This window comes from Rhinatrema bivittatum, chromosome 1, assembly GCF_901001135.1.
Source record: "Rhinatrema bivittatum chromosome 1, aRhiBiv1.1, whole genome shotgun sequence".
NCBI lineage: Eukaryota > Metazoa > Chordata > Amphibia > Gymnophiona > Rhinatrematidae > Rhinatrema > Rhinatrema bivittatum.
Window position 1 is genome coordinate 722,942,168 of NC_042615.1, and position 20,917 is coordinate 722,963,084.

General features: G+C 43.6%; 1 protein-coding gene across 9 annotated transcripts in view; it reads right to left on the reverse strand.

Moving 5' to 3' along the window:
* Window positions 1-4,967: 4,967 nt before the first annotated feature.
* DDX4 (DEAD-box helicase 4) overlaps window positions 4,968-20,917 on the reverse strand; it is a 429,564-nt gene continuing 413,614 nt past the window's right edge. For all 9 annotated transcript variants that reach the window (XM_029577088.1, XM_029577062.1, XM_029577068.1 and 6 more), the window contains one exon: window positions 4,968-5,288. In XM_029577088.1, the coding sequence (XP_029432948.1) occupies window positions 5,214-5,288 (75 nt within the window). In that variant the 3' untranslated portion in view covers window positions 4,968-5,213. The remainder of the gene's footprint in view (window positions 5,289-20,917) is intronic.

A 20,917-nucleotide genomic window follows, 5' to 3' on the forward strand; every position in this document is an offset into this window, starting at 1 on the left:
AAAAGAAATACATAGTTACCTAGGTATATTTGCTTATTATGCATCCCAAGCAATAATAGTCACCAATTTCATTTGTCCACAGTAAACTCTGCCCTACTCATACCCTGATCCCCCTATATCTCCTCCCAAACTGAACAAAGAATGAAGGAAAAAAAAAGCTATTTAAAAACTACTGGGTTAAAGTCATGGGTCATCAAAAAATACCATAAAATGAAAAATATAGAGGGGGCAGTCACTTCCAAACAGGCTACATATACTTGAGTATTTCAGTACAGGACGTAGTGGGGAGCTTCTGAAGGTAGGAATCAGTGTGCACAAGACTGAATATGTATTAAGTGTGTATATAAAAAAAAAGAAAAAAAGAAAAGAAAAACGTTTGTGCGCTACCCTTTCTCTCCCTCAACCCCCTCATACTAATTCACACTGATCTCAAAGTCAAAGGTTCTCTTGTATGGAGAGGAGAGAATTATTTAATCCTTATTCCAAATAACACCTAATAATTTAAATTAATATCTGCTGCTTTGAAAAAAAAATTTTTTATTGCTGCAAGGATTAAAAAAAAAAAAAAAAAAAAGCATTTTTAATTATTGGGAGGTAGATATTCAACCATTATCCATTTGAGAAAGCAGGCTAAACACATCCTAATTTAGCTGGGATATTCCTCACAGCAGCCTTGCTGCTGAATATACTTCGCTATCTAAAAGTTAGTGAGGTTTGTCCAGCTAGCTTTAGACCTGATCTAACTAGGTCTAACTTAGCCAGATGAGGCTGAATATCAGTATTTCTCAGGGCCATTCCAGTGTGGCTATCTCACCTACCACTTAGCTGAATAACTAATTAGCCAGATCAATAGTTATCCGGCTAAGCAATGGTCAAGTATTCAAACAGCGCCACTTAGCCTGATAGGTCTGAACTAATCTGGCTAAGTGGTGCTGAATATTGACATCTGGATGTTCTATTCATCAGCTGTTTGAAATATTTGTTTTTAGTACTCTAGTTTTACTATTGTTATTGATGTTTTATATTTCTTGATTTTCTTTTTGATGTCTTATGAGGAATGGTGATGTTTCTGTTTTTCCCAGGGTCTAGCTTGTTGTGGTTTCCAGTTCAGTTGTCTGCTTGTTTCTATTTATACTTATGGTGTCTAGTCTATTTGGTGGGAGTCTGCCCGTGTTCTGCAAGGTGAGGGTCTGTCTGTGACCAAGGTTAGGTATTCTGCTAACATGTAATTTCTGTGTACAGATCTATATCAGCTTGGCTTGCTCTACAAGAACATAAGAAAATGCCATGCTGGGTCAGACCAAGGATCCATCAAGCCCAGCATCCTGTTTCCAACAGTGGCCAATCCAGGCCACAAGAACCTGGCAATTACCCAAACACTAAGATCATCCCATGCTACTGATGCAATTAATAGCAGTGGTAATTCCCTAAGTAAACTTGATTAATAGCTGTTAATGGACTTCTACTCCAAGAACTCATCCAATCCTTTTTTGAACCCTGCTACACTAACTGTATTAACCACATCCTCTGGCAACAAATTCAAGAGCTTTATTGTGCATTGAGTGAAAAAGAATTTTCTCCGTTTCGTCTTAAATGTGTTACTTGCTAACTTAATGGGATGCCCCCCTAGTCCTATTATTCGATAGTGTAAATAATCGATTCACATCTACTCGTTCAAGACCTAGGACTAGGGGGGGCATTCCATTAAGTTAGCAAGTAGCACATTTAAGACTAATCTGAGAAAATTCTTTCATTCAACACACAATAAAGCTCTGGAATTTTTTGCCAGAGGATGTGGTTAGTGCAGTTAGTGTAGCTGGGTTCAAAAAAGGTTTGGATAAGTTCTTGGAAGAGAAATCCAAGAACGGCTATTAATCAAGTTTACTTAGGGAATTACCACTGCTATTAATTGCATCAGTAGGATGGGATCTTCTTAGTGTTTGGGTAATTGCCAGGTTGTTGTGGCCTGGTTTGGCCTCTGTTGGAAACAGGATGCTGGGCTTGATGGACCCTTGGTCTGACCCAGCATGGCAATTTCTTATGTTCATATGTTCTAAGAGTCTAATTCGCCAATGATGTATTATAGGGGATGATGTGAGACAGCATGTAATGAGAAGAGGCTTATTTAAATTTTAGGCATAGAAGAGAGAGTCCATTGACAGCCCATTTTTATATAATAATTGATATTAAAAGATTAAATCGTGGAAATGGGTGGCTTATTGCCTCCAAAGAATGGGCATGCTGCAAAATTGAGAAGGCTTCTACGCAGGAAAGGATCATTCAGAGGCCATGGAAACAGCAGCAGGAACATAAGAATATGCCATAGTGGGTCAGACTAAGGGTCCATCAAGCCCAGCATCCTGTTTCCAACAGTGGCCAATCCAGGCCATAAGAACCTGGCAAGTACCCAAAACTAAGTCTATTCCATGTTGCTGTTGCTAGTAATAGCAGTGGTTATGTTCTAAGGGCCGGACTTTAAGAGGTACGTGCGGGCGTACATTTCTGCGCACAAATGTATGCCCGATTTTATAACATGCGTGCGCAAGGGGGTGCACACTTGTGCACCTTGCACATGCCGAGCCCTAGGGGAGCCCCGATGGCTTTCCCCATTCCCCCATTCCCTCTGCCCCCCCCCCTTCAGCTGTCTCTTTTCCAAGCTGAACAGCCCTAACCTCTTCAGCCTTTCCTCATAGGGAGCTGTTCCATCCCCTTTATCATTTTGGTTGCCCTTCTCTGTACCTTCTCCATCACAACTATATCTTTTTTGAGATGCGACTAGAATTGTACACAGCATTCAAGATGCAGTCCCACCATGGAGCGATATAGAGGCATTATGACATTTTCAGTTTTATTAACCATTCCCTTCCTATTTTTCTAATAGGAAATGTATTACTGTTTTAGGGCCTGGTCTAATATTTGCAGTGTTGCCTTTGCATAGGTAGCGTTGTTCTTGTTTGAGTGCTGGCAGTTAATACTGCTTTGGTATGGGAGGTACAAAACTTAGATTGTAAGCCCTCTGGGGATAGGGAAATACCTACAGTACCTGAATGTAAACCCATGTGATATCTCAGATCGAATGTCAGTATGTAAAAATAATAAATAAATAAATATTGTAATCATAATTCAATTATTAGGTTTTGTATACCTTCAGTAAGACAGGCCATCATAACTGTTCACAACAGAAAAGAAAGAATCAATAATACAGTCACAAATGCAATCAAAACAATATCCTTAAAATAAGAACTATTATAAATAATAACTAAGAAAGAAAAAAAAATAAGGCCTAAAAATTCATAAAGTAAACACTGTTGTAAGTAATGACTGCAAATAAACATAAAAATTAAGGCCTGTGTATGATTAATACACAAATGAATAAAAGAAATAAAAATAACCATTAGAAACTCATGGCTTTCTAAAGGCTTCTGTCTGAAGTGGTTAGACTGAGCTCTGAAAGGAGCAGCGGGTTGTGGAACTAGTGAGTCTCCATAAGTGCAGGTGACTACTGCAGGCTGAGACCAAGCAAAAATTTTACATGATATGGCAATGGCTTGGCTGGGGATCATTCACTGAGTGAGCACATGAACAGAAGAATATGTCCATCTGTGTGTGAGATTTGAAGAGCACCTTGCCTTTTTTGGAGGAGAAGGCAGCCTTATCCCACTCCTCTGTGCTCACTACCTCACTCGAGAAAAATTTAGCAGCTCTCCATTATTGTGAATTCTGGTTTTGTGCCTCATGTGTGAAAGGTTGGCCCTTCATATTTTTTTTACACTATCCAAAGATCAGATAAATCTTATTTTTGCATTTGTCTTGGCCCATTATTAGTGGGTGCAGCTCAACACTCTGCACTGCGTAAGTTCCTGAAAGTATTCTCAAAAAAGATGTTCTGCTCAATTAATACTTAAACATTTGACAGAAAAGGCTAGAGAAATCTCTCTCAAGTATTTAAGCATTAACTCATTCATACCATGCTTCAAGTGTTTTCCACCCTTTGAAACAGTATCATTTTTTTCTTGCTAATTCATTCATTCCTGCATTTTCTCCTTCCCTACAATAAGACTCAAAAGAACACATTTCAATGTTTACCAGTTTTTCCCTTGGGCTTTCATCTGACTTTTATATGCCCATCTACTTGAAGTGGATGACTCAAATGGATAGACTGGAGGGGCCATTGTGATTACTCCTATCATTTACTATATTATTATGTAAAATAAAATTATTTTATCTACCACCTTGCAGTATGAAGCAATGATATTTTATTTACAAATAAGAGGAAAAGACCATGGTTTCCCCACTGGTCTCTCAATCTGTTGGTAAGTCAAAAGACCAGCCAATGAGAGCGTTCTTGTGGTCAGAACACCTAGGAGAAAAACATCATGTAAACATATGCTGATCATTAAAAAACCCCCAAACAGCTAAAGATGTAGCTCTAAATACTTGAATTATGAATGCTCATAAGACACATGGATGGTTAGTAGCTAAAGTGAAAGCTTTGACTGGTGCTACTGCTCATAAGTTTCAAACTTGTATAAAATTCACTGTGTATAAACTACATCTTTCAAAATTTTCTTTTTAGATCAGTGTTTTCAATAACTTTACTCATGTAAATTTTAAATACTTTGTGAGCTATTCTAATATGTTTATGTAGTTTTAAGTTGGAAAGGAGGAGAACAGAGAACATTTAAGGCACATTTTCACTACAGTAACCTATATTGCAATAATCAAGTTCATCATAGCAAGAATGTTTATATTGCAATATGCAGGATAGACTTAAGTGGGGATAGTTCATATTAAGGAATTTGCTGTAATAAGATTTTACTTTCTACACAAACCATTATCTACACATTTCACAGGCAACAGTTTCATTCAAGACTTTCTACATATGAAACAAAGTATTAGGTGCATTAGCTACAAGATTCCAAAAATATTTTGCTAGATGTTCATCTTAAATAAGACATACAGAAACATTTTCCTCAGTAAACTCTTTATTGTGATCATGAACATTAACATTCTTTAACACTAAGAATCCACTTAACCAGTCAATGTGAAGATTAAAAAAAACAAAAAAAAAAACCCCACACATACAGTATAGCTTTTCCAAAGTCTACACGTTTCTCTTACAACAAAATATTTTGTATGAAACCTAAATTAGAAACCTCTTGATATTTATAAATTAAGACCTTTTTGACAGTGGATATGCTTGATAAATTTACTCAACCCCATGTTTCTTCCTCGAAGGTAGTACTTGAATATTGCTCAGTATTGTAATTCTTGTTGCCAATGCCTCCCTATAATATAAAAACAAAAGGACATGGTATTTACCTAAAGGAAGTGGTATTTCTTCACTAGAACTTGTTACTTTGACACAATGAAGCTTCTACATTTTAATAGAATCAAAAGGTTTATCCATGATAGGTCCTAGTCCCATACCAGTCTAAAAACATGACACAAAAAGCACCCAACTAAACAATCAAATGTAGCCCTCTTCAATAAAGGCCATCAAAGCAGTGAAGGATCCTTTGATAGATTTTGCAATGACAGACCTTTTAATTGCATACATATGGTTTGTACTATAATCCACTCAGTTTTAATGCTTAAAATTCTCATTTTATATAAAACAGTTTCAATTTTCTAAACTCCTGACCTAGCTAAATAACTTAATTATGTAGATTTATTCAACATTTTCTGAAGCTGCAAGAATATTCAGCTCAGTCACAAAACTAATTTTCATGATTTTCTGCATACCTTTGATTTTTGCAGGAAAGACCCAGTACACAGTAAAAGGAAAATATTCTTACTTGACAGGTTTCTATTAACTCGACTAATGTGTTTATACTTAAGCAGATATTTAAGAACACAGTTGCCACCAAGAGCCATTTAAGTCTAAGCCTACTAGCTCCTCCTCTGAAAATAAGATTGCTTCCCTCTAGTTTGAACATTTCCTCAGCAAAACCATCATTATTGACAAAGGCTGAAGTACACGTTCCCTTGCTAGCAGTCTGAGAAGGAAAAAGTGCAATGTATGACCAAAAACCTCCACCCCTTTTTCTGTTTGTCCTGAAACTATATACATACACTAGCAACTGTACCCATTCTACACTCTGGCGGCGAGCCTTTTTATTGGCACATATGCTCTTGTATGGAAGCGTTAGCTGAAAAGGAAACATAGAAACATAGAAATGACGGCAGAAGACGACCAAATGGCCCATCCAGTCTGCCCAGCAAGCTACGCACTTTATCCATTTTTATTTCCCTTTTTTCCTCTCCCACCTGTTACTATTGGCTTCCAGTACCCTCCAGCCCTAATTCCCCTCCACCCCACCACCAATCCAGAGAGCAGCGCTGTATCCGCATCCAAGTGACATCCAGCTCAATTAGGGGTAGCAACTGCCGCAACAAGCAGGCCACACCCCTGCCCCATACTCTTACCCACCCCTGTTATTATTTTTTGTTTGTTTTTATTTTTTTTTGGAGATAGCAGCCCTCCATCCTTCCGCTCCGTGAAGGTGGAACAATATCTACTGGCCACTGGCATCCCGCTCCGTGAATGCCTCTGTGGCTACTGCCGCTCCATGCAGTGTTTTGCTGCCTCCACTTTATTCACGCTCTCTAGACTTGATGGATCCACAGTGTTTATCCCACGCCCCTTTGAAGTCCTTCACAGTTTTGGACCACCACTTCCTCCGGAAGGGCATTCCAAGCATCCACCACCCTTTCTGTGAAGAAATACTTCCTGACATTGGTTCTTAGTCTTCCTCCCTGGAGCCTCAGCTTGTGACCCCCTGGTTCTGCTGATTTTTTTTCTGGCGGAAAAGGTTTGTCGTTGTCTTTGGATCATTAAAGTTTTTCAAGTATCTGAAGGTCTGAATCATATCACCCCTGCTCCTCCTTTCCTCCAGGGAGTACATATTTAGATTGTTCAATCTCTCCTCGTATGACATCCGATGAAGACCCTCCACCTTTCTGGTCGCCCTTCTCTGTACCGCTTCCATCTTGTCTCTGTCTCTTTGTAGATACGGTCTCCAGAACTGAACACAGTACTCCTGGTGAGGCCTCACCAAGGACCTGTACAAGGGGATAATCACTTCCCTTTTCTTACTCGATATTCCTCTCTCTATGCAGCCCAGCATTCTTCTGGCTTTTGCTATCGCCTTGTCGCATTGTTTCGCAGACTTCATATCATTAGACACTATAACCCCTAGGTCTCTCTCCTGCTCTGTGCACATCAGCCTTCCCCCCCCCCCCCCCCCCATCAAATACAGTTCATTCGGATTTCCATTCCCCATATGCATTACTTTGCACTTCTTGGCATTGAATCTCAGCTGCCATATCTTCGACCACTCTTCCAGTTTCCTTAAATCCCGTCTCATTCTCTCCACTCCTTCCGGCGTGTCCACTCTGTTGCAGATCTTAGTGTCATCCGCAAAAAGACAAATCTTACCTTCTATCCCTTCCGCAATGTCGCTCACAAAGATATTGAACAGGACCGGTCCCAACACCGATCCTTGCGGTACACCACTTAACACCGCTCTCTCTTCAGAGAAAGTTCCATTTACCATCACACATTGTCTTCTGTCCGTCAACCAGTTTGCAATCCAGGTCATCAACTTAGCACTCACTCCTAAGCTTCTCGTTTTATTCACCAGTCTCCTGCGCGGAACCGTATCAAAAACAGGGCAAGGGACGTGGAGGCACATTTCCTAAAGCCAGGGCTGGCAAAGTTTATTTACTAAGCTGTCTCTCGCACTCCCCCACACCCCCTTCTCCTCTCACACACATTCTCTCTCACAGGCATCCCCCTCCCCTCATATAGGCTCCCTCTCTCTGAAACCCACACTCAAATCCCCCCACCTACCTTCTCCACCCACCTCTTACCAACCATGCTCTGTCACCCCCCCCCCCCCCTGACACACATTCTCTCTCACCGGTATGCCGTGGGACCCGCACCGTTCGCAGTGAAGATGAAGGCCCAGGCGCGCCGATCGCGGCACACGCAGGTCCTCCCTTTTTACCGTATCTTCACCGCGAACGGAGCGTGTGCCTTGGGACGTGCTCAGTTCACAGCATGCTGGGGGTCTCCTCTGCTATTTTCTGCCTGTCCCGCGATGGCCACTGCCCTTCAGGTTTTGAATAGTCTTCCGGTGAGGGAGGAAACCGGCGAGCTGAGGGAGGAAACCGGCGGGAAGGAGATATTCTGCACAAAATCTGCATTCTGCAGTAGCGCTGAATTCCCCCAGGAGTACCTCTTGTAGCTGGTGTTGTGACATGTCCGCTGTACGGCGTGTTTGAGCCTCTAAGGCAGCCAGGGAGCTGCCTGCGCCATCTATCGGTGGGCTGGGGAACAAGCGAGAGCACTGACAGACACTACCAAGCCTGATATATTATAACGCCATCTATCAGTGGGCTGGGGAACAAGCGAGAGCACTGACAGACACTACCAAGCCTGATATATTATAACGCCATCTATCGGCGGGCTGGGGAACAAGCAAGAGCACGGACAGACACTACCAAGCCCGATATATTATAACGCCATCTATCGGCAGGCTGGGGAACATGCGCGAGCACTGATGGACACACTACCAAGCCAGATATATTATGGATTTACCTTACAAAAAGGAATAAATTACCATTTAACTAAATATATGGTATGGAAAGTTCAAACTTTTAAATTAAGACAATTACTCTATTACACTCCAATAATCAATGCTAATATGACAGACCTCATAGAGCTGAGTTTACAGCAGCCAGGATATCAGTCAAGGGATGCATCACTTGTAGCCCACTTAACATACTAGTGTCCTATAAATGCATGGAGCTCAGCAGAAACTTTGCTAATTTACACTGACAGTTTTTTGGTTTTTTTTTACAACAAAAAGTAAGTAAATAAACTTCTTGCAGCATGTGTGCTGATGGTAAACAGCATTGTGATTCATTTTGTAAATGTCAAGCCTATAGATAAAATTAATTTGGTGGGCTATTTGATGCTGGCACTCTTCTTACTGGCTCCAAATTAAACCTCCCTTAAAATATTAAGGCTCTTTAAGTTGTAATTTTTATTTTCTCTAACTGTATAGCCACTTCAGTTTTATTAGATATGAAAATTGGTTCTTACGTGCTAATTTTCGTTCCTGTAATACCACAGATCAGTCCAGGAAAGTGGGTTGTGTATCCGTACCAGCAGGTGGAGTCAGAGAACAATTAGAACTTTGGGCACTGCTACATAATGAGCGTGCCACCTGCAATCACTCAGTATTGACCTGTACCCAAGCCCACGCTAACAGAACTAAATAACGAAGGGTAGCACCCAACCAAATTTCCAGACTACCACTTCGCTGCTGGCAAAAACCAGACCGAACAACTGCTAAAAACTGCTCATGAATCATGTCTGCAAAAAAGGAGCTTAAACAATAAAAAACGTAAGCAGGTTCTGACCAAGACAGTCTTTCAGTATCTGAAGAAAGGGGTGGGTCTCTGCTGATCTGTGGTATTATAGGAACGAAAATTAGCATGTAAGAACCAATTTTCATTTTCTGAACTTACCCAGATCAGTCCAGAAAAGTGGGATGTACCCAAGCCACCCTACACTGGGCGGGAACCCGAAAGACCCCGCACGAAGCACACTCTCCCCGAAGGACGGTTCATCAGAAGTCTTAACGTCCAATCGGTAATGTTTCGTAAAAGTGTGAATAGACGACCGCACCGCCGCCCTACAGATCTCCTGAGGCGACAGTAACTGACACTCTGCCCAGGAGGTAGCCTGAGCTTTAGTGGAATGAGCTCTGAGACCCAAAGGCACCTGACACCCTTGGGCTATGTATGCCACGCAAATGGCTTCCTTAATCCAGAGATATGGTCGCCTTTGACGCTTTGTCCCCCTTCTTTGGGCCACCAAAGAGAACGAACAAATGATCAGAATGTCTGAAGTCACTGGTAACCTCCAGATAACGCAATAAGGCGCGTCGCACATCCAAAAGATGAAGGTCTCTGTTCTGAGAAAACTCCCAGGACCAGTTAGGGAACCCCGGAAGCTCCACAGTTTGTCCCTAAGGTGGTTTCAGCCTCTCATGTCAAAGGACGGAACCGTATGTAACGATACCCGATCGTTGTAAATCTGAAGAAAAGGATCCCGACAAGACAGCGCCTGCAACTCTGAGATCCAATGGGCCGAGCAAATGGCCACCAAAAACACTGTTTTTAAAGTCAGATCTTTTAGGGAATCTCCATGAAGAGGCTTGAAAGGAGCGCCACATAGAACTCGCAGGACTAAATTCAAACTCCAATCCAGACACACCAAACGGATGGGAGGGTACAAATGTTTGACCCCCTTAAGAAACCGAGCAGTATCCGGATGTGCTGCCAGCGAACAGCCAAAGTTTCCCCACAAGGCACCTAGAGTTGCAATTTGTACACGAAGGGAATTGAACGCCAAGCCCTTAGCGAGGCCCTGTTGCAGAAAGTCAAGCCCTAAGGAACATGCACCGCTAAAAGGTCGCAGGAACGCTGACGACACCACGTCTCAAAAAGCTTCCAAACTCTCACATAGGCCATAGAGGTGGCTGGACGTCTCGCCTGTAGGAGGGTAGAAATGACTTGTTCTGAATAACTCCTCAAGCGTACAACGTCGCCTCTCAAAAGCCAAGCCGCGAGAGAGAAGTGATCCTCCTGATCCGAAAACATGGGCCCCTGACGGAGCAGATGCGTTAGATGAACCAGCTGAAGTGGACCCTCTAGAGCCAAGCGTACCAGATCCACGAATCATGGACGATGTGGCCACTCCGGCGCTATCAGAATCATCCTTCCCGGGTACCGCTCTTTGCGACGGAGAAGCAGACCTTTGAGGGGCCAGGGCGGGAAGGCATACAGAAGAATCCCCATGGGCCAAGGACACACGAGAGCATCTATGCCCACTGAACCCTGTTCTTGGTGACAGCTGAAAAAACTGTTTTTGCGTTCGCCTGCGATGCCATCAGATCCAGCTGAGAAGTTACCCATCTGGCGCAAATCAAATTCCATGCCTCGAGAGATAGTTCCCATTCCCCTGGGTCTAGTTGCTGAAAGCTGAGATAATCTGCTGTAGAGATGAGCTTCGTTTTTCTGGCTCAGGTCTGGTTTCAGTTCAGGTGCTTCGTGGGAAAACTCGTTTTCACACGGATCGTTTTTCAGCAAAAACGAAGCTGGAACCCAAACCCAGAAAAACAAATTAAATTTAAAAAAATCTAAATTGGGAAAAAACCCCACCCAAACTCTTCACATTTACTGTATTACAACGCCCCCACCATCCCGATCCCTCCCCAAGACTTACTAAAAGCCCTGGTGGTCCAGCAGGGTCCCGCGAGCGATCTCTCCCTCCGAGCTGTCTGGCCTGCTACGAATCAAATTGGCACCGATGGCCCTTTGCCCTAATGGACTGCTCCTACCATGTGACAGGGGCCAACCAATGCCACCGGTAGCCCCTGTGACATAGTAAGGGCAAAGGCTATCTGCGCCATTTTGAATACTGACAGCCGACGGCCCGAGTGCAGGAGATTGCCCTCCCCAAGACTTGCCAAAAGTCCCTGGTGGTCCAGCGGGGGTCCCGGAGCGATCTCCTGCACTCGGGCCGTTGGCTGCCAGTATTTTGAAAATGACGCAGATTGCCTTTGCCCTTACTATGTCACAGGGGCTACACCAGTGTCATTGGTCGGCTCCTGTCACATGGTAGGAGCAGTCCATTAGGGCAAAGGGCCATCAGCGCCATTTTGATTCGTAGAAGGCCTGACAGGAGAGATTGCTTGCGGAATCCCGCTGGACCACCAGGGCTTTTAGTAAGTCTTGGGGAGGGATCGGGATGGTGAGGGGGTTGTAATACAGTAAATGTGAAGGTTGGTTTTTGGGTTTTTTTTTTTTTTTAATAAATGTGCCCCTCCCCCCTGCACAAACCCAAAAAACAAATTTTCCCCGAAGTTCGGAGAAAATCCGTTTCATGGTTCACGTCCCCCGAACCACGACGAATTAGGCAATTTCATTAAAATTGCCTAATTCGTGATAAACAAATGCACATCTCTAATTGGCTTGCACATTCTCTACTCCCGCGACATGGGATGCGGCAATGCCCTCGAGATGGTGCTCTGCCCAGGAGTCCAGAAGACATGCCTCCAGTGCTACGGCGGGATTTGGAGTCCCGCCTTGCTGGTTGATGTACACCACCGTTGTCACATTGTCAGAGAAGACTCGTACCATTCTGCCCTGGATCCAGGGAAGAAATGCCCGCAGGACCAGACATACAGCCCTGGTCTCGAGCCGGTTTATGGACCAGGATCTTTCCATCGCCAACCAGAGCCCTTGGGCAGACCTGTCTGCACACACCATCCCCCCACAACCTGAGAGGCTGGCATCGGTGGAGATTATCAGCCAATTCGGAGTGTCCAAATGGAGCCCCCGTTCCAGATTGTCCAGTGACAGCCACCATGACAGACTGGCTCTGGATTCCGGAAGTAGAGGCATTGGTAGATGGAATTGCTAAGACACCGGGATCCAGCGAGACAAAAGCGCACACTGTGAAGGTCTTAAGTGAGCGAACGCCCAAGGAACCAAGTCCAAGGTTGAAGCCATGGAGGCCAGGACCTGAAGATGATGCCACACTGTGGGATTGTTCCTTTGAAGAAGGGAATGTATTTGTTCCTGCAACTTCCCTATTCGGTCCGCTGCTAGAAACACTTTGCCCAGCAAGGTATCGAATCGTGCTCAGCGATAAATCAACTTCTGAGTGGGTTCCAAGTGACTCTTCTGCACATTTATTACCCAACCTAGGGAATTGCAATGTGAACATCACCACGTGCACCGATCTCTCGCAGTCCTCGAGACTTCGCGCAAATCAACCAGTCGTCCAGTTACGGGTGGGACCAAGATTCCCTCCTGATGAAGGAAGGCCGTCACCACCATCACACCTTGGTGAACGTGCGAGGAGCTGTTGCGAGACCAAATGGGAGAACTCGAAATTGGAAGTGTTGTCCTAAGACCTTGAACAGCAGAAACCTCTGGTGATTCAGCTGGATTGGAATGTGTAAATACGCCTCCGTGAGGTCCAGAGAAGCGAGAAACTCCACTTTCAAACCGCGGCCACTGTCCTCAGGGTTTCCATATGAAAGCGAGGAACCCGAAGGCAACAGTTCACCTTCTGCAGATCGAGGATAGGCCAAATCGTGCCCTCCTTCTTGGGGACCACAAAGTACAAGGAGTACCAATCTCGTCCCTGTTGAGCCTCCGGAACTGGGACAATAGCTTTGAGCTTGAGAAGTCTGAGTCACCCGGACCGCCTCTAGCTTGACAATTGAGGCCACTCGGGACGCCACAAAAACCTCCCGGACCGGGCGCGAGAACTTCAGTGCATACTCATCTCTGATCAATTCTAAGACCCAGCAGTCTGATGTAATTCTTGCCCATTCTATGTAAAAGTTGGATAATCTGCCTACGAGAGCTTCGACGACGGAATGGGTGTTCGTGGCTTCATTGAGGTTTTTTATTACTGCCTGCACCAAGATGTCCTGAATCTCTTCCGGGCCAGCGACCCCCTCGAAAAAACTGCTGGCACCCCGAAGCAGGTTTAGAAGCAGGAGTGCGGAGTATCTACCCGCTCTGAAGCGGCGAGAGTCCCGAAACCTTGCTCGAGGAGGGAAGACTTTCTTAGAAGATCTTTTATCTTCCGGTAACCAATTGCCCTTGGATTCGGCAAGCAGCTTTACCAGCTGATCCAGATCCTTCCCAAACAGGAGCTTGCCCATAAAGGGTAGATTACAAAGCTGGGACTTGGAAGACAAATCCGCCACCCAATTTCGCAGCCAGAGGAGATGCTGCGCTGACACTAAGGACACCATACCTCTTGCCGAGGTTCTCACCAGATCATAAAAAACATCTGCAACATAAGCAATGCCTGCTTCTAGGCAGGCGGACTGCAGAGCCCCACTGTTGCCCATACTTGCCCCAGCAGCCGACTCCTGGACCCAACACAGACAAGCCCCTCTGCATGAGGCTAGGGCAAACCACCGCCCGAAGGCTTAGTGTGGCAATCTCGAATGCTCGCTTCAACTGGATCTCCAGCTTGCGGTCCTGCATATCCTTAAGGGCAGCCGCCCCAGTAACCGGGATAGTGGTCTTTTTCGTGACTGCCAAGAACGCGGTTTCCGCCTTTGGAATCTTCAGTAAATCCAAAACAGACGATAACAGGTACAGTTTCGCCATAGCTCTGCCCACCTTCAAGCCGGAATCTCCCACTCCCGGATCACTAGTTTGCGAACCTTCTTAGGCAGAGGAAAAGATGTTGTGGGACCCCTAATGCCATCAAGGACTGGACTGACGCCCTCTTGTCAGACTCTTCTTGAGAAACTTTAAGTCCCAGAACTTCAGGGATCTGGAGAATAAGGGATCTTAAATCATCCCGCTTGAACAAACTCATCACGCTGGTGTCATCCCCCCCCGCCCCAGCAGGAGGGTCATCGGGCTCATCCGGATCATCCGTATCCACATCAGCCGGATCCAGGTCTGCCGCCCCTACTACCCCAGAAGCCGGAGTAGCCCCAGACCCCGGGATCTGATATCGCATACCCTGGGGAGAATCCCCTGTGGGGTAAGCCTGATCAGGGAGGTGCTGACGAGGGTCCATACCCCGACCTCTTCTCAGGCAGGTTCAAACCTGCCCCAGGAGACAAGCTTGCTTTACCACCCAGCATTTCCTTGCCAGGAAAGCCTGGTGCATAAGAAGGACAAATTCTGGGGAAAACCCCTCTGGGTCCCCCTCCCCCACTGGAGAGTCGGCTGGGGTGATGATATCAGTTCCCCCGGTGAGGTCTTCCCTCATCGGGGCTAGAACAGGTGGAGAATCCTCTTCCCGCGAAGCCGAGACAGACATTCCCTCCCCCAAGGGAGGTGGCAAGAAGCCCTGAAGAGCCCTCTAACCCCGGGGAACACGCTGCACATAAGGAGGCCGCATCTAACACCTGGCTGCGTGACCTACACGTGTGGCAGGCCAGCGATTCTGTTTTCGGTCCCATCTGCAGCAGTGCGCAGATAGTCTGAAGTGAAATAGAAAAGGGCGTGAATAAAAAAAAAAAACTCTGTGCCACGACGTGGAAAAAATTTCAGTCAAGCAGGGCTGGAAAAACAAACTTCATGTTGCGGCTACCGGCTGAGGAGAAAAAAAAAAAAACATGCGCAGCCGTGCCGCGGGAAAGAAGCCTGTCTATAGTGAAATTGCAAGGCCCCCAGCAGGGAAGCGGCGAGTACACGAGGGACACGGAGAAAAACTCACCCTTGCCCTCAGAAAACAACCCGGAGCCCCGGGAGCTGAGGGGAACACTGCTGACAGCTTCCCCGGCCGGCCTTAAAAGACCCGGTCCCTCCTGCACCTCTCTCCTTACCTCAGCACTGAAGACTGTCAGACAGCCGCAGTAAACACAGTTTTTTTTTTTTAATTAACTTTACCAAGACACAGAGAAAAGCTGTTGCAGGAGACAAGGGAGCAGCTGTAGCAGAGACGATGGTGAGTAGCCAGGAGCCCCTGGTCGTCAGACACTGAATTGTGATGGGCGAAACCCTGACAGGAATACCCAATTCCTCGGATGCCCGGCTTCTACTGAGGATGGCCCTCGAAGGCACCTAACACCTCAGGAAGAGACAGTAAACCAAAAAATGTAATTCAAACTAACTAAATAAAAAATATAATTAAAGACTGCAGGTGTGCATCTGTACCACCCACTGGAGTCAGAAATACTGCGTGACTGCAGGTGACACTTTCCTTATGTAGCAGTGCCCAAAGTTCTAATTGTTCTCTGACTCCACCTGCTGGTAGGGATACACAACCCACTTTTCTGGACTGATCTGGGTATGTTCAGGAACTTAAATTAGTTATTTTAACTACTTGTGAAAATAGTTTTATTTTATGGAATAAGGTGCTTTTTTCTATATGCCAAATTATTTTAATTTCAAATGTCTATGTTGTAAATTGCCTAGAGCCTGGGCAAGCAGGTGATTAAATACAAATAAAGTGTGAAATTTTTCAAACTGTAAAATTTCAGATAGCATAGGGTAACCCTGTGACTTATGTGAATGAAGTGTTAATGCTGGAACAAAATTCTGAACAGTTCTTAGGACAATCTCATCTGGGGGAAAACTAGAGAAAAATGTCAAATACAAAGTCTTAAAGTTACTGACTTCTGCTAAACACTTGGTAAAAAAGGCTAAAGAACTGTCTCTCAAAGACTCATAAGGGAGCTTTATGAAGATACTGAGCAACAGGTTCAAATTCCATTAAAGTAGAGGCTTCAGTGCACATTAGGCTGCCCTAAAAATAAGACAACTGGGTAAGAAAAAGTGACCTTAACATTCATTCATCCTTGAATGGATGAAATTAGTATCAGACACTTACACGAGAATGTGGGTGCAGAGAGCCTTAGACACCCTTTTTACCATGATGTAAATCATTTCCAAAACTAATAGACTTTATTAGTTAAGTTCCTTTTTGACTTCAGAAGACAATGAAGTAGTCTACTCCTTGGGACCGTTCTCAACGTTTATGTTCAGTCTTAGTGAACTCAATCCTGGACAGAGAACCAAACCTTGGATAACAGATATTTTGAGACCAAAGGAAATACAGTTGGAATCCAGACTCAATGTAGTATGAAGGCTATCAAAATTACTTCTGTGTTGATATTTAATCTTGTTTAGGACTGATCCTTATGTTACCAAAAGAGGAAAATACATATAAAAGCAACTAATCACTTCTGAGCCAAGGAGTCCATAAGCTATTGCTTGTTCCTCCAGAAAATGACTAATATCTTAAAGTTTCTTGATGAACTTTGCTATCTGACCTGTAACTGAATTGCTCTGAAAGCCAACCACCTTGTACTTTTCAACTGTTTCAATTCTCCTGGCATAAAGAAACTGTTTAAACAATCTGGATGAATGTAAGCAGTTGGCATGAAAATGGATAACCTGCTCTTCAAGTGTGTTTGCTTCGCAAATGCCTTGCATGTTTCTTGGACCATTTGACATATGTTTCCTGTGCTAATAACTAAATTTGGCCACATGGAACTCTGTGTTGAAGACCAGACAAATATGATTAAGATCAGAACACAAACCTCTGTAAATTCTCACCAAATTATGCAGGCAGAACAAAATCATGACGACACTAGGCAAAACAAGGTTATCAGAGAAGTCATGACCTTTGTAAAAACAGAGGCATAGATGCAAACATGAAGGGGACAGTCTGGCCCCGAAGTTCAGTCTCCTATACATATTTGCATATCTGCTTCAGGAAAACTGAGCCAATTCTTTAAATATGTCTACATATGGATTGCAGGCTTGGTCTTATCTTGCAGAATCCTCGTGTTCATAAACAAGAATGTGTGTGGGTTGAGGGGGCAGGTGGGGGCCTGAGAGTACAAAGTGTCTATCCAATAAGCAACCTTGATGTCTAGGACCCAAAAGTGCTGATCTGATCTAGACTGGGAAAAATCCTAATGTTCCTTCACTGGGCATTGGGACCCTGGCATCATGGTTTGTTCTGCTGATGGATCTTGATCCAAATCCATATAACCCTCTCTCCTATAGTTAGTGGCTTGTTTGTCCTAGGCTTGAGCAGATACACATTCCCCAGTGGTCTAAGCATGATACTAGCACTGCCAACAAATTAGTGAAGAACTTTGGGTAACCAGATAACCAGAGGGTAGCATTCCATTGGCCCCTGAGGATTCATCCACTTCCCTGCTTTGAAAAAAGTGTCATGGTGGAGTGAGGGGAGTTCATCTTGAACTGCACCTGGAACATCCTCCTGAACAGTCTTTGTAAAATGAAGATAGAACTCAAATTACTTTGTATCCTCAAGAAGAGATGGATAGCAGGAACAAAACCATGTGCTATGGCTCTTCAGGAGCAACAAGCTCTAATGCTCATTGGCAAAGGAGATACGACTGCAGCATCAGATGTGGCCCAAATGGGAGATCAAACAATTATGCGCTAGAAGATGGAGGAATTGTTAATAGTAACCTTGAGGATGTAATGGTTCTTTGACACTTTTCTGTAATTGTTCAAGGAACAGAGGAAAACTATCCTCCCTAGATAAAGGCAGATGTGCTCTGAGACTTGTCAAAACTGGGGCCGAGTGGCAAAATACCACACTGTATGATACCAGTTTAGTTATAAAACACTTGAGGAGACAATTGTACAAAATTCACACTTTTTAATTTTGTTTTCACTTATTTTGAACAGTGCTTGCTTCATTTTCTTCGGTGTTAGAGGTTAGCTTATCAAGGGTCAGGTTCCTCTCCATTCTTTCTTATGGCCTGGCTCTTGAGAGGGCAAGGTTACATAAGCAAAATTACTGTTATGTTGCTGAAAGCATAGGAATCAGTACTGGTACTTGTGCTGTGTAACATTCATAAATAATCTGGAAAAGGGAATGAGTGAGATCCTCAAATTTGCAAATGACAATTATTCCAAGTTGTTAAAACAGCAGCAGATTGTAAGGTACTGTACAAGGACATTTGGTAAGACTAGGTGATAAGGAAACTGAAAGCAGATGCCATTGCTATATTAGGAATTCTCATTAGGTAACCAAGTCAACCTTCATACGATACCAATGTACTGGTTATCGTGCTGATAGGCCCCCACCAATTGAAAGGCTTTGTAATCATTAGGTGACTTGATAATATTGTGTAGTTGTATAGAATTCTTCCAAAGAAGCTATCCGTGTGTCACACTTATCTTGATTTAAATCCACTGTCATAGATTAATACAGCCGCCAACATCGCAATGTTTCCGAGCATGTAAACCCCTTCAAGGACTCGGCGTTAATGTTGGTGGTCGATAGGTGGACAATTTGCGTTGTTGAAGTGCCAGAAGCGAACGGCATCAGTCTACTGACAACATGGCTTTGGCAATGCAATTGGTTATCGCTCGTGAATTTGAGGTGCCGATGGCTACCGGCATGAGAGAGGTTAGTTTGTCCACCTATCGACCACCAACATTAATGCAGAGTCCTTGAAGAAGGAGTTTACATGCTCCGAAACATTGTGATGTCAGCGGCTGTATTAATCTATGACAGTGGATTTAAATCAAGATAAAAGTGTGACACATGATAGCTTCTTTGGAAGAATTCTATACAACTACACAATATTATCAAGTCACCTAATGATTACAAAGCCTTTCAATTGGTGGGGGCTTATCAGCACGATAACCAGTACATTGGTATTGTATGAAGGTTGACTTGGTTACCTAATGAGAATTCCTAATATAGCAAGTCTTAATATATTTATAATAATTAAGTCTTGACATTTTGTCAAAGTCCTTTTCATAAACTATTCCAGGCAACTAGTTACTGGTTACTAGGGACAAAATGTCATTTACAAAGGGCAATACTGTCCTTGAAGAAACAAGAGATGGAACAGGAATATTTGGAGACAAAAATACAGCCATCAATGCAGATAGCATGGATATTAAGGTATTAAACATCAATAAGAGCTGAGTCTAACTTGCTTAGAAGGGCAGGCATCCTAAATGACATTGATGGCATCAGCCCTTAGATTGGCTTGATGTATAAATTGATACCTGGCTTTGTTAGCTCTCTCTCAACTCTGTTTCCTTCTGCAATGAGTAGTGGTGCGGACACTAATAAAAAGGATAAACCTGGATCTGGACAAGCCTGAAAACTACCACCCAGTATCAAATATCCCTTTCCTAATGAAACAGAATAATTAGTAAAAGCTCAAGTAAATGAATGGCTAAGAGGAAAAAAACTGGCTGGACCCATATCAGTCTGGATTCAGTTAAGTTCATGGAACAGACTTAGTACTTGCTGCCTTACTGGATGAGCTCCTGAAATACTGCAATAGAAACCAGGTGACAGTTCTATAGTTGCTAGATTTCTTAGCAGCCTTTGATACTGTAGATCACAATATATCATCATGGCTAGCAGGGCTGGCCTAAATGGAAAGCCTTAAACTGGCTCAACTGCATTCTGAGAGGCAACAATCAGTTCACTTTGCCAACACATTGGCACCATGGATTCTAAACAGAGGTCCCTCAAAAACTATTTTTTCTCCAAAATTTACGTCAAGCCACTAGCACAGCTAAACCTTTGATATAAAGCCCTACATCTATGCGAATGATGTACAACTGGTAGTACCAATGGATCCAGACCATCTACAGTTATAAAGGAACTAAGCACATGTCTTGTTGCACTTCTAGAACAGACAAAAACACCATCTGAAACTCAACAAAACAGATTCTATGGACACAGAAGCAGCATAAACAAAAACATGATCTGAAAATCCCATTCAGAACCTATTAACTCCCATTAAAATCCCAGCTAAAAAGCCTGAGTCCTATTGAACTGTTGAACGCACCATACTGCCACAAATCCAAGCAACTGTAAAAAGCCACTTGCAGCTTTGTAACTTGAGGAATGGACCTGCTCATCGAGAAGTCAAATCTACTTAAAATAAGAACGCAAACTGAGGAGAAGAGGAAACACCCCTAACAGGCTGGTATTCATCTCCAGTTGTAAATCTAACAGTTTTCCCATAGTTTGTTAACTTATTACCTTTATTATCCATGTACTTTTAACCTTACCTTGTTGATCTTTGTAATACCCATCCTAATATCCCCTTATTGAAATATGTATTTCTAATATCCCCTGTTGAAATATGTAAACCGTTGTGATGGCATTACCGAATGACGGTATATAAAACTAAAATAAATAAATAAATAAATAAATAAATAGTGGTTTCATGCCACGGTAACCACGCAACTGGACTACTGCAATTACTATAAAAGAATCTGATAGATAAGGCCCTACAACTAAATACAAAAAACTCAGCTGCACAGCTCAGAAGTATGCAAACCACACTTGCATTAGACAAGCTACAATGGCTGCAAAAAACAAAGA